This window comes from Sorex fumeus, unplaced genomic scaffold (genome assembly GCF_029834395.1).
Source record: "Sorex fumeus unplaced genomic scaffold, SorFum_2.1 ptg000030l, whole genome shotgun sequence".
Taxonomy (NCBI): Eukaryota; Metazoa; Chordata; class Mammalia; order Eulipotyphla; family Soricidae; genus Sorex; species Sorex fumeus.
The window spans coordinates 8,085,547-8,101,659 of NW_026606087.1; the positions used below are offsets into that span (position 1 = coordinate 8,085,547).

General features: G+C 39.5%; 1 protein-coding gene across 4 annotated transcripts in view; it reads left to right on the forward strand.

The window, feature by feature from the left end:
* Window positions 1-16,113, forward strand: part of SBF2 (SET binding factor 2) — a 472,123-nt gene that overhangs the window by 384,350 nt on the left and 71,660 nt on the right. For all 4 annotated transcript variants that reach the window (XM_056115864.1, XM_056115865.1, XM_056115866.1 and 1 more), the window contains exons 18-21: window positions 5,232-5,402; window positions 10,734-10,996; window positions 13,360-13,532; window positions 14,306-14,379. In XM_056115864.1, coding sequence (XP_055971839.1) covers window positions 5,232-5,402; window positions 10,734-10,996; window positions 13,360-13,532; window positions 14,306-14,379 — 681 coding nt within the window. The remainder of the gene's footprint in view (window positions 1-5,231; window positions 5,403-10,733; window positions 10,997-13,359; window positions 13,533-14,305; window positions 14,380-16,113) is intronic.

A 16,113-nucleotide genomic window follows, 5' to 3' on the forward strand; every position in this document is an offset into this window, starting at 1 on the left:
CATTCTGAGTGCAGAGCCATGAGTAACCCCTTTGCATCGCCAGGTGTGACCCAAAAAGAAAAAAAGATAAATAAGTTAATGCAAAGTGTGTAAGCATGTAACCCAAACTATAATCAAATGTTCTTTTAAATGAGTATGTTGAGCCAGAATGATAGCACAGAAGGTAGGGCCCTTGCCTTGCATGCAAGTGGCCTCCAGTTCAGGTTAAATCCCTCACACCACATACAGCCCCCCAGCGCCACCAGGAGTAATCTCTGTGCAGAGCCAGGAGGAAGCCCTGAGCACTGCTGGGTGTGGCCCCCCAAAAAAGTTTGCTAAGGATACTCGAGGTAAAGGCCCTCCCGTTGATTGTCGATTTGCTCGAGCTGGCCCAGTAACGTCTCCATTGGAGACTTTGTTGTTACTGTGTCTGGCATATCGAATACTCTCGGTAGCTTGCTGGGCTCTCCGAGAGGGGCGGAGGAATCGAACTCGGGTCGGCCATGTTGGCCGCTTGTAAGGCGAACGCCCTACCCGCTGTGCTATCGCTCCAGCCCACTGCCAGAAATAATGGATAAAATTATCTAAATTGATAAAGTCAGGTGACCAGGACTATATTCTGTTAGTGACAGATTTTAGATATTCAAAATATATGTATGTATATATTCCCATACTTTATATATACATGACATGGGAAAATTTATCTAGGAAACGTGAACTTGGATAGAAAGGAAGGCATATAAGATAACAGAAGGCCAGAGAGACAACACAGTGATCAGTGTTTGTCTGGCAGGTGGCATAATGCATGTACAAGCACCACAACTTTATAAAGGAGAATACTGTTCAGTGAACACCATACCCACTGTGTGGGTACCACAACCAAATACGCAAGCACCATTGTCAGGCATGTGAGTGACCCCAGTCATCACAGCAACAGAGGGAAGGGAAGGAAGACTCTTTAAAAATAATAATAAATGGGAATGAAATATCTAACACAGGATCATTGTTACCTTTCCTACAGGTCCCAAGTAGATTCCAGAGATGCACTTAATAGGCTTTTAGTATATGTATGGTGTCTTTCTGTCTTTGGTTTTTAAAAATGCACAGAGCACATTTGTTTAAGGTTTATTTGAAAATTAAAACAGGGGGCAGAGAAATAGTACAATGAGTAAAGCACTTGCCTTGCACACAGACCAATCCAGGTTCAACCCCTGGGACCCTGTATGGTCCCCCAAGCCTGCCAGGAGTAATCTGAGTACAGAGCCAGACGTAATCCCTGAGCACAGTGAGGTGTGGCCCCAAAACAAAGACAAATAATAAACTTAAGACAGATTTTTAATATGTTTCCTATTTATTTCTGGCAATGTGTTTTGTTATTGTTGTGTTTTTTTTTGATGGGGGGCAGAGAGTGGTGTCTTTCAAGACTAAGTATTCCCAAAGTTCACCCAAAAACTAGTTTAGGTGCCGAAGTGATTCTACAGCAGGTAGGGCATTTGCCTTACACACAGCTGACCCAGATTCAATTCTCCGCACCACAGATGGTTCCCCAAGACTGCCAGGAGTGATCTCTGAGCATAGAATCAGGAGTCAGCCCTAAGCACACCCTGGTATGACCCAAAACAAAACAAATTCTCTAAAAATTTGGGGGGGGGGGGTGGTTAAGAATGACCAAGATTAGTACCAGGATTTTGCCCCATGGCTTGGAGGCCAGCCGCACATCCTAGGGGAAAAGGCAGCCCAGATAGAGAAAGGAGCACCAAAGAAAGGGTGTTGGAGGATCCTCCCAGGATGGGAGAAGCAGACTATATATAGACCAAACATGATTGCCACCCATTGCCTCTTTTGCAAACCACAACACCCAAAAGGAGAGAGAGAATAGAGGGGAATGCCCTGCCACAGAGGCAGGGTGGGATGGGGGTGATGGGGGGTGGGAGGGATATTGGGATCCGTGGTGGTGGGAAATGGGCACTGGTGGAGGGATGGGTATTTGATCATTGTATAACTGAAACCCAAGTACAAAATTTGTAAGTCTACAACTACCTCATGGTGTCTCACTAATAAAAATTTTTAAAAAAGTAAAAAGTTTTAAACATCACTATTCTGTTTTAGTAAATAAACCCAATAAACTAAAAAAAAAAATGGGGGATGGGGAATTGGAACCATATCCGACTTTGTTCAGGGCTTCGTCCTGGCTCTGTGCTCAGGGATCTCCTGCCAGTTCTTAGGGACCAAAATGGAGTGCCTGGGATCAAATCCAGTCATTCTCACGCAAGACAAGTACCTCCCTACTGTACTATCTCTCCAGCCCTGAAATCGGTTATAATAGTGACTCACTACCTGAATTTGGTAAGGCCAGTGTAGTCATAGAAGGATATGACTGAACCATGAGCCCCTGAACCATGCAGAGAGGCACATTTGTCTTCCAGAAATGGAAATTCGCTACTATTTAAACAGCAAGTCTTGGTATTCTGTAGTTTTCTTTTAAGACCATTAGGTATTTGTAAACTCAGTCTTTCTAGCCTGCTTTCTGAAATCTGATTTCCCTTTGAGCTTCCTAATAGAGCCCAAAACCAACAAGTCTTAGCAGAAGCCAGCCTTTGACAGTCCCCTCATACTGACGTTTTAACTTCTTCTTTGACTAATTTATCTCTGAGATGATTTGTGTCTACTTATTTCAACTTGAATCTGAACTGGATGGTAAATCCCATGAGTTTTTTCCTCCATATCCTGCCCCATGCTGGATTTCCTTTGAATGTTTTGTTGAAAATGAATGACATTGCTTCATCTAGTACTGTCAGGGCTCTTTTCTGTAGATAAGGAAGTCAACACATTCTTAGACATCTCATAAAATTGTATGGCAAAATATCACTTGTTTCTTTAGGATAGAATAGTAAGGCTCATTATATAATGAAACTATCACTGGCAGAATTGAAGGGAATCATAAGAAAGGATGTCACTTATCAAGGGATTATTTCCTACCACTACCACCCTCACCTTTGTTCTCTGAGTCTTATCTTCGTGCAAAATAAAAGATCATGAAATTGGCATTTTGTAGTAGTTTGTGAAATCATCTTAGGAAAGTCATTAGATGAAAGAAATTATTAGAATCAGGAGATGATTTTATACATAGGTGCTTATGTCACAGTATATACTGAATCTAAATCCCTAGTCTCATTACATATTTCTCAGATGAACTACTTTATAGTTTTATTTTGTAAAATATCTCTTGGGGCTGGAGAGAGGCATACTCAGCTGTGCTCAGGACTTACCCCTGACTCTGTTCCCAGGGTTCACTCCTGACAGTGCTTAGGAGACTATATAGGGTGCTGGGGATATAACCAGGGTCAGCCTAGTGCAAGACAACTGCCCACACCCTATGCTCTGGACTGGGATATAGTACAGCTTTGGGGCACATGCTTGACATGCACCCAACCCAGACTTGATTCCCAGCACCATGTGGTTCCTAGCATCACCTGGTACATCCCTTGACGACATTGATCATTTCCAGGTGACGTGGGTATGCCCAGAACAGCAGAACCCAAGTAGCATCTCATCTTGGTTCCTTGTGCTGAACTGCAGGTTGGCCAAAAACCACTTGTGCTCCCAGCCGTCCTGAACACTGCTTTGGAGGCACCCACACAAACACACAAAAAATGGGGGCATCCTATCTTGAATTTTACCTTACAGAAACAAGATAAAATAAGGGAAACCTTCTTTCTAATCCTATCTACCATACTGTTGTGTGATCTTTGGGAAGTCCAGTTTCTTTCTACAGTCTTTCAGATATACATTGAGGGCATGCAGTATTACTCAGCTTATAGCCCAGTTTCTAACCCCTGCACCGTATTGTAAATCTCTATTTTTATAATTCCTGTCTCAGACCCTGATGGAATCAAGGCCAAATAAAGTGCTACTGCCCCCTGCTGTCCCCAAGAACACACCTGTCCATCAGTACAAGTGACCCTCTCCAACCTTAGAGGCAGGGAATTAGTGTTCCTTGCTTCCATTTGAGAAGATATAGAAACCAACAATAGGAATAAAATTTCTTGCTTGGAGAATTGATGATATTTTAAGTCTTTGGGGATTTGTTTCTATCCATATATCAAATATCATAGTCATTTGTGACTGTCTTGCCATCAGAAATCACTTCATGAACCTGCTATCATTCTTACCTAGGAAATGTTTATGTTATAATCCTTTGAAACTTTGGCAGACTTTTAGGGAATTTTTTCATATTAATTTTTAGGTAATTTTTTCATATTCACATTTAGTTTGTGAGCAAACAGAAAGATAACTAATTATTAGCCAAGGAAGATGAATATTGTAGCATAAGTGAATGAAAGCTGCTAATGGAGAAAAGCAAGGCTTCATTAGACTTCTTTAGAGCTCTGTCAAATTGTAATCAGCCTTGGTTGGGAGATAAAGAACTTCATTGAGAAGTAGAGAGGTTGCAAGCCCCTCTGAGTCTCAGGTTCATAATATGCCTTTATTCTTTAGTAGCAACCAAAGGCTCACTCCCATTTCAGTTAGCGATTCCAGAAAAATATAGCCTAAAACCAAGTAGAAATTTAAAATTATCTGGATTTTATATTTAGGTCATCACCTATTTTATTGTATGTCTTAATTGAAATAAAAATTAACTCCTCTAGGCACTAGAATAATAGCACAGCGTGTAGGGCATTTGCCTTGCATGCAACCGACCCGGTTTTTATCCCCAGCATCCTACATGGTCCCCTGAGCACCACCAGGAGTGATTCCTGACTACAGAGCCAGGAGTAATCCCTGAGTATCGCTGGACGTGACCCAAAAAGAAAAAAATTACCTGCTCTGCAGTAATCTTCTGTTACATGATATAAATACTCAAACTTTTCTACTTCATGTAACAACTTTGATTTCTAGTTGTTGCTAAAAGCCTGACTCAAGTGGATAAAGTGATTAAGAGAGCAAGTCCACAGTGGCCAGTTAGCACCAAAAATCTTCAAAGCACCTGCTTGAGCTCTAAACCCCCAGGCTCTGTATTCAGTATGCCATTCAATGGACCAGACATCACCAGAAGTGCCCCCAAACCTTACCAAGCCCCACTGTTGTGTGTTTTAGTCAAAGAATAAAAATAAAGAGTGTCTTTGTGGTTGCTATTTCTGTTTTTAAAAAACCTGTGGATCTGTGATTAACCTGTGATAACTGTAACCTTTTGAGCTTACATAGCTTTGCCATCCCAATTCATGGTGGTATGTTTTTGTCTTTTCTCCTAGAAACTGGCCCCTGGAGTCAGCCAGTTTGCTTACACCTGTGTACAGGACCACCCTATTTGGACGAATCAGCAGTTTTGGGAAACAACTTTTTACAATGCGGTGCAGGAGCAGGTTCGCTCCCTCTATCTCTCGGCCAAGGAAGACAATCATGCGCCATATCTGAAGCATAAGGTAGGAGAAGACAAGAAAGATGTTGGGTGGAACTGGAGTTCTGGCTTCAAGGAAAGCTTGTACCACTGTTTCTCTTGAAGGAGAGCTGTCCTGATCTTTTTTTCTGTTGATTTCCAACATTACATTTTGTACTATAATTCATTATCAGCAGAATCACCTTATTGTATTTTAATAAATAAAAGACCCTGGAAAATTCCTGAAAATTCACGATCATGATCACGATCATCCTGTTGTTCGTCGATTGCCTCAAGCAGGCACCAGTAACGTCTCTTTCATCCTAGCCCTGAGATTTTAAAAAGTGCCATATTCAGGGCTCTTTCAGGGTTAGGAGAATGAGACCCATCATTGTTACTGGTATTTGGCATATTGGATACGGCACGGGGAGTTTGCCAGACTCTGCTGTGTGGGCAGGTTACATTCGGTAGCCTGCCAGGTTGTCCAAAGTAAGAATGAGATAATAAGACGTGTGATAATAATAACCCAGCGCTTCCGGGAGCTGGGTTTTATAGTCTCTGGGTCTTGGTTGTTGATGGGCTTACACGGTGCAAGGGGGCCAGTTGGTGGGTGTGACCCCTGCCTACTGGAAGATGGAGGATCTGGGTGGAGGATGCTCAGCCCCGATCCGAGCAGGCTTGGAGATCTCATCCCCGGGACCCGCATGCCTTTGTTCCTCTGCCGGTACCTTCATGCGTGTGGAGAGTGGTCTCAGCATGGTTGTGGCTGGTTCTGGAGGTCCTCGGCTGCCGGAGCTCTGTTCGGGGCGGGGGGGGGAAACTCAACCCGCCCCCCTCCAAGGGTTGCTGAAAATTGAACAGAAAAAATTTAAAATACAAAGGTGTACATGTTTGTGCAGTGAACTTTCTTAAAGAAATTTCAAATTAGAGTTAATTGACTATAATACATGTAAAATTCAGTGGTTCAACTCAAAAGTATACCAATAATCTAGGATGGTTATGTTTTAAGAATAATCTGTATGATTCTTTATATTTTATTGATATTAAATATTTTAAGAATAATTCATGTTTTAAATTTTTTGTTTTTAATTTAAATGAACAACTTAAGTTTTTCTGAAATTTTGTAATATTGTTCAGTACTTATGGTATTGGGCAATTTATATTGCTGCCCTGTGCATTATTTCCACATTCTCTGCACTGTCTCTGCACTGTCCTCCCGTTGTTCATCAGTTTGCTCTAGCGGGCCGAGTAACATCTCCATTTTGAGACTTGTTGTTACTGTGTTTGGCATATTGAATATATCACGGGTAGCTTGCCAGGCTTTGCCATGCGGGCAAGATACTCTCGGTAGCTTGCCGGGCTCTCCAAGAGGGGCAGAAGAAATTTCCACCTTAAAGGTAAATAAAATTATTGTGAAATTTTAACATTAACACAAGTGAAGCACATTGAAAAGTACTTATACATAATATTGTGAGAAATTATCCTCATTAATTGAACCTAAAGTAGCACATTAAAGACTGATTATCAACCGGGGACATTAGTGGTAGGAAATGTACACTGGTGAAGGGATGGGTGGTGGAATATTATATGACTGAAACCAATCATGAACAATTTTATAACTGTATCTCACTGTGCTTCAGTAAAAAATAATAAATATATAATTAAATAAATAGAAAAAGAACCAAGAAGGACTGATTATCAGGGCTGGAGAGATAGTAAGAGCTTAATACACATGCCTTGTATGCAACTGACTCTAGTTCAGTCCCCAGCACCCCCTGGTCCCCCCAAGAACCTCCAGGTCTGACCTCTAGCATTTCCAGGGTGGGCCCTTGCATTGAATCCCTAGCCCAGTTGGCCAAGAATCCTGGGGCCATCTGAGCACTGCTTTAGAGGGCCTCTAAAAAAATCAAAATGACTGGTTGTCAGCATTGATTCACTTTTAAAATGATGTTTTTCCTCTTTCAATTTTACTTTTTGACATTTTTAACACATTTTTTATGTCAGTATGAAAATACCAAAGTAATAAGTTTTAAAATCACAAATACAGTACTGGGAAAGAAAATTACATTTCTATTTCTTTTGAGCTTTATGTAGTAAGCCAAATACTGTATCTTTGATAATATACTCTAATTTTTTCTGTCATTGTCATTGTAAAGTTACTTAGGATAAATGAACTTAGATATCTAACAGAAACTACATAGTAGTATTGTTTCCATGCCTTGTATAATTACAACAATAGTTATTATTGGCCTGTTTTTAATATGGAACTTATTAACAGTGACACATCTGTTATTCAAAATTATTTTTTGTGCACTTTTAGTACAATTTTGTTTGCTTACTTTAAAACTCAGATTTTTCTTCAAAACATCAGCTTCACTTTATTGAAAGTAATTTGTATAAGACTCAGACTATTAGTTTGATGCCGTGTTTCCAAATAGCTGAGCTAATAGGATGCTTTGGATGGTTTTTTTAAGCACCATATTGCTCATCTGTGTATCTCAGAAGTATCTGGAAAGCAGACATGTCATCTTATGTCCCTTATGTCCTCTGTTCTTTTTCGTTTTAAAAAAATTTTTTTAATTAACTAGCTTTGTTTGCTTTTTAACAGATATTTTCCTTTTTTAAAAAAATAATTTTTATTTAGGTACTGGGATTTACAATACTGTTAATCAAAGTTTTCATGTATATATCATTCTAACACCAGACCCATCACCAGAGAGCCCACTTCTCTCCACTTCACTCTCCCAAGGACTCGTCCCCAATACCACCCCTCCATGGTAGCCCAGTTTGATAGGAAAAACCTACAGTTCCAGTGACTTTGACCATTTGTTCCTCTCTTACTCTGTTTCTTCCCCACATATGGGCGAGACATCTTTTTCACGTGGAGGTAGTGACACCTCCACACATAGAGATGAATAAAAATAATCTGGAATTTCACAAAGCTACAAATTAAAAAAATTTTTTTTCAAAATCTACTTTTAAAGGCATTTAAACTTAAAAAATTAATATGCATAATTCTGTGCTAACACATCTTAGAGTTTACATAAAATGGGTAAATCCTACAACTGTAAAATTTAGAAAGAGTGAAGAGAATTAGAAAATTTAGAACTCTGGAACAAGGTCAGTAGATGAGCTTACATGGCTGAGGTGGTGGGACGTGGCGTGGTTGCCTGGGCTTCGGGAAGTTTGGGGAGGTGGGAGGTCATTCATCCCGACTCCAAAAAGGTCTAGAGCTTTCAGCCACAAAGACCTCTGTACCTAAAGTTTTCAGCAGATTAAGTTTTCTGTGACACTCAGTCTTAAGGTAGTGGGGTCCCCAGAGACATGGTGACCGCTTTGGGGTGTGGGAGCAGCTTCTGGGGATTTGTTTGGGTGGTTGTTGCCCAGCCCCCCTCCAAGATCACCCTGGACATCTCAGCCAGGAATGGGTGTCCAAGAAATTTTTGCAGCTGATAATTAAGAAAATTTATGGGAAAAATCTAAACAGACTTATAAAAGTACAAAGTGTGTATTTGTTTATATAAGAAAGAATATTGACTTTTTATTAGAAAATAGTATACTAAAGACATTGCTCGGTGTCTTTATTAACAAGTAAAGGATTGCAATATAAATCTATTGTTTTTTAAAAACACTAATTATGCCCTGTTGGATATTAACCTTCAGTGTTTTAGCTTCATTAGTGAATTGCCCCTTTTCCTCCCCCCAGAGAAGCTTACAGTGCTCTTACGAACACCCCAACTCCCTGAGTTTATCTTTAACCTTTCCTTTGTGCTTTGCCTCTCATTGTTACATTCCCCAAGTCAGTCTTGGTTACTTATAAGTCAAAACTTCTGGTAATTCTGGACTTTTGTATATGTAGTGAATTACTTGCTTTTCTATTTTCCCTATAACCTTTCCATATTTTACTATAGGCCAGTGTTGTTTGCTTAAACACAGAAAGACAATTAATTCTGTGCTGCTAATATTTAGGTGTTCATTGAGTCCGATATATATATACATATATATATATATATATATATATATATATATGCATCAGTCATTTTAACTTGACTCAGGCTTCAGTTGCTATAGTTCCTAACACCCCAAAAAGGAGGTCCCACCGTGGGACTTGGTTGGACCCGGGGCGAGTAGCAAAGCTACCCCAGCATTAAAATGGGACAGTCTAGAATCCGTAAAAGCATGGTCTTGATACAAGCCATTATGACTTAAGAGACAGGACCCCCTTAGGGAAGGACAGACTGAACCAGCCTGAGGACCTAGTCTGGGATTTACGGTAGAAGCCCAGCCGCCTTGCCCTCAGAACCCAGAGAACTAAGTTTTGGAACCTATATTTCTTATGTGTTTATCCAGATAACTACAAGTATTAATAAGTAAACTTAATTTTTAATATATACAGTTGAAGGGGGAAAGAAAAGCAATATAGTTGTCCCTGGGAGACAGAGTGTTTCCTTGAGTTAATCCCCCCAAGAGAATTGCCTCCATCGAAACACACTTTACCTCTGTAAATGATCAATCACACCTACGTGCAGTCCTATATCTCAGACCCTTTCAGTTGTCTCTAAGTATTCTAACAGCTCTGCATTAAATGGACATTTTGATCATCAATCTATGGTCCCACGTCTCTTTGTTTATCTGCTTGGGGAGGCCTGGGGAACCGACTCTTGGCCACCTAAAGCATTGTGCCCCACACTCTATAAAGTTACAATGCTGCTCTTTAAAAAAAAAAAAGGCTCTATCTGAGCTTCCAGTTTGATGCAGATTAAACTATATATGTATCTGCATTTCACAAATTATAAAATGTGCATTGTAGGTTTGGGGTAGCTATTATTGTTTAACTCTCAGTCTTCTAAGAAAATTCCTTTTAAAAATCTTCTGGTCACCTACATTCCTATGTGAATAATTATGTTTACTTCCCAAATTCCCAAATTTACAAGAAAGTCTGGTGGTGTTTTTTTTTTTTAACTCAGTCATTGTATTTTCTTCTTCCAGAGAGCTAATGAAAAAAAAAAATAGAGTATTAGTAAATGTTATTGGAAGGGTCATATCTGAACATTTATAGGAACTTCGGGTCACAAATTTGTTGTAACTGGTAGCTTGAAAGAGATGGAACCACAAGGATAAATATAATTAGTATTAGCAAGAAGAAATATATCTATCTGCGCTTTGCTACTGCTGCCTTGGGTTTGTCACATAGTTCCATGCAAGGCCTGCTGGTTTGGCATGGGGAAAGAGATTAGGTTTTTTGTTTTTGTGTTTATATTTTAATTTTTGCTGATATGGATACTTAATAAATGAATTATTAAAGCAGTCCATGTTGTTGATACTCATGTGAAATGCTGGATGTGGGTTGTGTTATATTTGTTGCACCATATTTTAGGATAAACTTCCTGATGACCAGTATCAGGAGAAGACAGCAATGGACCTCGCAGCCGAGCAACTACGTCTGTGGCCTACTCTGAGCAAATCAACGCAGCAGGAGTTGGTACAGCGTGAGGAAAGCACCGTCTTTAGTCAGGCCATTCACTTTGCCAACCTCATGGTCAACCTGCTGGTTCCACTCGATACCAGTAAAAACAAGCTCCTGAGAACGTCAGCCCCAGGAGACTGGGAGAGTGGGAGCAACAGCATTGTCACAAACAGGTACAGAATCGTATAGTCACAGAGGCCTCCCTATTCTTCCAGCAGACACTTTTCACTTAGCAGAGAACTCTCAAATATTTTGAACCAAAAATTTTATACTATTTTTCTTTAGGGACCATAGTCAGCAGTGCTCAGGGCTACTCCCAGCATGGTCACTGGTGCCAAGGACTGACCTGGCTTCTTCTCATGCCTTCAGCCCTCTGAGCCACCTTCCTGGCCATCCCACTGTTCTAAATCACTTCACACATTGTCTTCTCCTTTGTGACCTTATATTTCAGCAGAGTCAACCACTACTCATCTAACCCTTCAGTTACTTTCTGCTATTTATATTTATAGAAAGAGAACGGTCGGTCCTCCCGTTGTTCATCGATTTGCTCAAGCGGGCCCAGTAACGTCTCCATTGGAGACTTTGTTGTTACTGTGATTGGCATATTGAATACATCATGGGTAGCTTGCCAGGCTCTGCCGTGCGGGCAAGATACTCTCAGTAGCTTGCCGGGCTCTCTGAGAGGGACGGAAGAATTGAACTCGGGTCAGCCATGTCGGCTGCGTGCAAGGCAAACGCCCTACCGCTGTGCTATGGAAAATTACTATTGAACTCTTCTTGCCAGAGTAATGGTCTCTTGGCCTTTCTCTCAGCTTATGTGTTGTGTTGCCAATAATCTTGTTCTAACAGATTTCTTGTTCTCCACCTTTTATTTTTTTTTTACATTATTCATTAGAACTTTATTCTTTTTTTTCCTGTAATGTCTTTTTTTTGTGGGGGGGGGGGGGAGATCATGTTCTTTTTTATTTTTTTTATTGAATCACTGTGAGATAGTTACAAAAAATTTCATATTTGAGTTTTAGTCATACAGTGATCATTATTCTCCACTTTTCAGTGACTTTGTGTACCTGAGAAGAAAAACCATGAACTATAAGACCTAACAAATTAAAGTCAGCATTTTGCACTGGATTGTCAACTGCACAAATCTCTTAGTTCTTCTATACAATAGGGTTATTTTCTTTAAACCGCAATAGTTTAAAATATTCTGATTCATTTTTTTTCCTCTCTTCTATCATCTGTCCTACTAGAAAAGAATCTTTTTCAATTACCTCAGTTCCATACCTTTAATGCTTATGAATCTCACAGGACTCAATATTGACGGATTGGCTTGATTTTTAAGATCTTGCTTCATCTTTTCCCATTTTGTCTCATACTGCTAGTCAAGTTATCTGTGTTAATGACCATCAATAACTACAGCTTTTTAAGTTATCATAACAGTGACCAGGGAAACTGTTCAATGGGCTGAGCATATGTTTTGTATGTAGGGAGACAATTTTTGTTCCTAATATTGTGTGGTCCCCTAAGCACTACAGGGAGTGACCCCAGAGCACTGAGCCAAGGGTAGCCCCATGTGTGTCCCTCCCCCCAAAAAATCATAAACATGTTAATTATTAAATTAATTATTATTAATTATTATAGATGACCACACTACAATAGTGAGTAGCTAAAATACATAAGTTCTTTACTTCTCTGAGATGACCATATTTGCTACCTAGTTTAATACTTACTCACCCGAGGTAGTTGATTTAGAGGAAAGAATACTGAATATATTAGAGCAGATAAATGATTCATTTCCATGGTCTTCGGTCTGAAAGAAAGTATAAGAGGCAGTAAGATTTGTTGAATAGTGGAAGTAGAAGAAGCAATGAGTGCAAGGATTGAGTGTTCATGTCCTTGCCATTTCAGATTTATTCCCATCTCTTGCATAATGTTAACACCAACAGAATGGTGGCTTCAAAATGCAACAAAGGGTTGTGACTCACTCAGACAGAGACATATATTGGTGGAAGTATTCATAGGGTAGTTTGACGCTTCCATTTAGAGGAATGTGTTGTTTACTAGAAAGGGTTTTTTTTTTTCCACTCTGCCTACCCAGACCATGTTCCCCATTTGGCAAAGATCCAAGATAACCAAGTTATACTTGGTTTGATACAATAGTTAACTTGGAAGTATAAGGTTTTGGAGGGTTCATGGTCAGATAATAAATGTGATCCCCTTTTGCTTTATTTTCTGTGGTTTCTGAATTCCTTTTGGTAATATGTTGAGTGTATTCCTTACAAAAACAAATCTGAGTCAAAAGGACAGTGCCTGATAGTAACTTCCAAATGTACGCAGTTATAATGTCACATCTCACTGTCACTTACAAAGAAACCATATAGTTAAGTGGGCCCTCTAGTTGGATATACTTGATAAAGTAAACTTAACAAACAAATGCAATAAAGTTAAGCAAGTCTAAATAGCAACGGGAATTAACCCCCATAGTAGTCATTTGTTAATGTTTGAATATTGATTATGATCTTTTCCTTGACTTTCATAGTATTGCAGGAAGTGTAGCTGAGAGCTATGATACTGAAAGTGGATTTGAAGATTCAGAAAATAATGATATTGCCAATTCTGTTGTACGTTTTATTACCCGATTTATTGACAAGGTTTGTACAGAGAGTGGAGTTACTCAGGATCACATCAAAAGCCTTCACTGCATGATACCAGGTATATATATATATCAATAGGTATATACTAGAGAACCAGAATATTGGCAGTAATTGAGCAAGCACAAAAATATGGAGATACTTCTTCCAGCAAAACACCTCTAATACTTGTCTTCTGTCTAGTTTAGCTCTGTTTGTTGTTTGTTTATTCAGTTTTTTAAATATAAGTTGTGGTAAAAATATGTACATGTAATAAAATCTTCAATTTTAACCATTTTCAATTCATTCACAATATTATGCCATTATCATCACTATTATCAAAACAGACCCTAATGGAAATTTGGTATTCATTAAGCCATAATTCCCCATTTTCGACACCATGATCACTGAAACCTCTAATCTTTCTCTTTTATGAATTTTTCTTATTCTCTATATTGCATATCAGTGAAATAATATATTTGTTCTTTTATGTCAACTTATTTTCAGGGTCTGTTAATGTTTTAGTGGGTGTCATAAATTTTATGGCTGAATTATTACCCTGATGTATGTATCACATTTTGTCTCCATTTTGACTTTGGGTTGTTTTTCATCTTCTGGCTATTATGAATAATGTAACTATAAGTATAAGTATTATATAAAAGTATCTGAGTCTTTATTTTTAATTATATTTAATTATGTTGGATTTGTACCTAGGAATGGAATTGGTGAGTCCTATAGTAATTCTCTGTTTAGTTTTTTGAGAAACCTTGAAACCATTTAATTCTAAGAGTCCAGAATTGTTTTAATTCTGCTTGTTTCATGCTGTTTTACTGTAAATACTCTGGTTCATCCTAGGAATTGTAGCTATGCACATCGAAACCCTGGAAGCAGTACACCGAGAGAGTAGAAGGCTTCCACCTATACAGAAGGTAAGTTATTACTCTAGACTGCATGCTTTTCGGGTATAATATCTCTGGGGGAAAAGAGCAATATAGTTCCTCAGAATATTTCTCCTGACTTTGTACAGAGATAACAACTCTTGTTTTAATCCATTAACTTTATAAAGGAGTTTATCATGTAGATCCTCATAAAAGTATTCTATTTGTTAAATAGTGCATTCAGCAAAGGAGCAAAAATAACCTATGTTGAGTACACTTTTATATGCAGGGCCTAATTATGAGCATTCTAACTTCCAAGCCCAATCTGAGAGTTTATGCCTGTTTGCTTCCCCAAAAAATAACTTAAGGCAATTGTTATGAAGCACAAGGTTTCTAAATCTATAATCTATATTGCAAACATGCATCATAAGCATTGGGAAGAGTATTAAAAATTCAGGCATTCAGCATCTTGGGATTCACCTGCATCACAACCTGTACTGTTGTCTCTCTCCCCTTTGGAAAGCCCATGTTCATTCTTGAGTATACAACTCTTTCCCCCTCCCACTCTTATTTTTTCTAAATTAAATTCACTGTATCACTGTCATCCTGTTGTTCATCGATTTACTCAAGCAAGCACCAGTAACGTCTCCATTTGTCTTAGCCCTGAGATTTTAGCAAGTGCCACATTGGAGGCTCTTTCAGGGTCAGGGGAATGAGACCCATCATTGTTACTGGGTTTTGACATATCGAATATGCCATGGGGAGCTTGCCAGACTCTGCCGTGCGGGCACGGTACTCTCAGTAGCCTGCCCGGTTCTCTGAGAGCAAGAACTAGACAATAAGAGGTCAAGCAGCCACAAATACAGCCACGCGCTTCTGGGAGCTCGGTTTTATAGTCTCTGGGTCTTGGCCATTGATAGGATTACATGGCACCGGGGGCAGTTGGTGAGTGTAACGCCCTAGCTATTGGAAGATTACCTTAAATTAAATTACCTTCCTACAAAAAATTTTAATTTTTAAGTTTGAAAAATAGGAAAATTCAGAGTCCTATACCCTGTTCTATCTCTAATATTAGCATGTTTGGGACTTCAACTAGAAACTTGGTTTGTTTTTTACTTGTTGGGGGTGGGGGGTAAATGTAGGGACTTGGGCCACACCCAGCAGTACTTGGCTTACTGCTGGCTCTATATTTAGCTAAGATTACTCTCAGCAGTACTCAGGAGACCCTATATGGTGCCAGGGATCAAACCCAGGTCAGCCACAAGCAAGGCAGGTACCCTACTCACTATTTTATATTTCTGGCTTGGGGATTTGTATTTTAACAAGTATTCCAGATTATTTTTCTTTTTTCTTTTTTCTTTTTTTTTTTTTGGTTCACACCCAGCAATGCACAGGAGTTACTCCTGGCTCTGCACTCAGGAATTACTTCTGGCAGTGCTCAGGGGACCATTTGGGATGCTGGGAATCGAACCCAGTTCAGCCGTGTGCAAGGCAAACGCCCTACCCGCTGTGCTGTCGCTCCAGCCCCTCCAGATGATTTTTTTTGAAGCCAGTCTGGCACCAGTCTGTGATCTGTGGTTCAATATTCTCTTAACTTTCTAATGTACTCCTGAAAATAAATTCAAAGAGAACTGGGGATGTTTCTTAAATAGTAGACACATACCTTGCATCTGCAACATTCTGGATCCCATTTCTGGCACTGCATGGCCATATGAGGGCTGCTAGGTATGGTTCTGGTAGACCTTGAGCACTACTCCATGGCCTCCACAACAACGGGAAAAAATT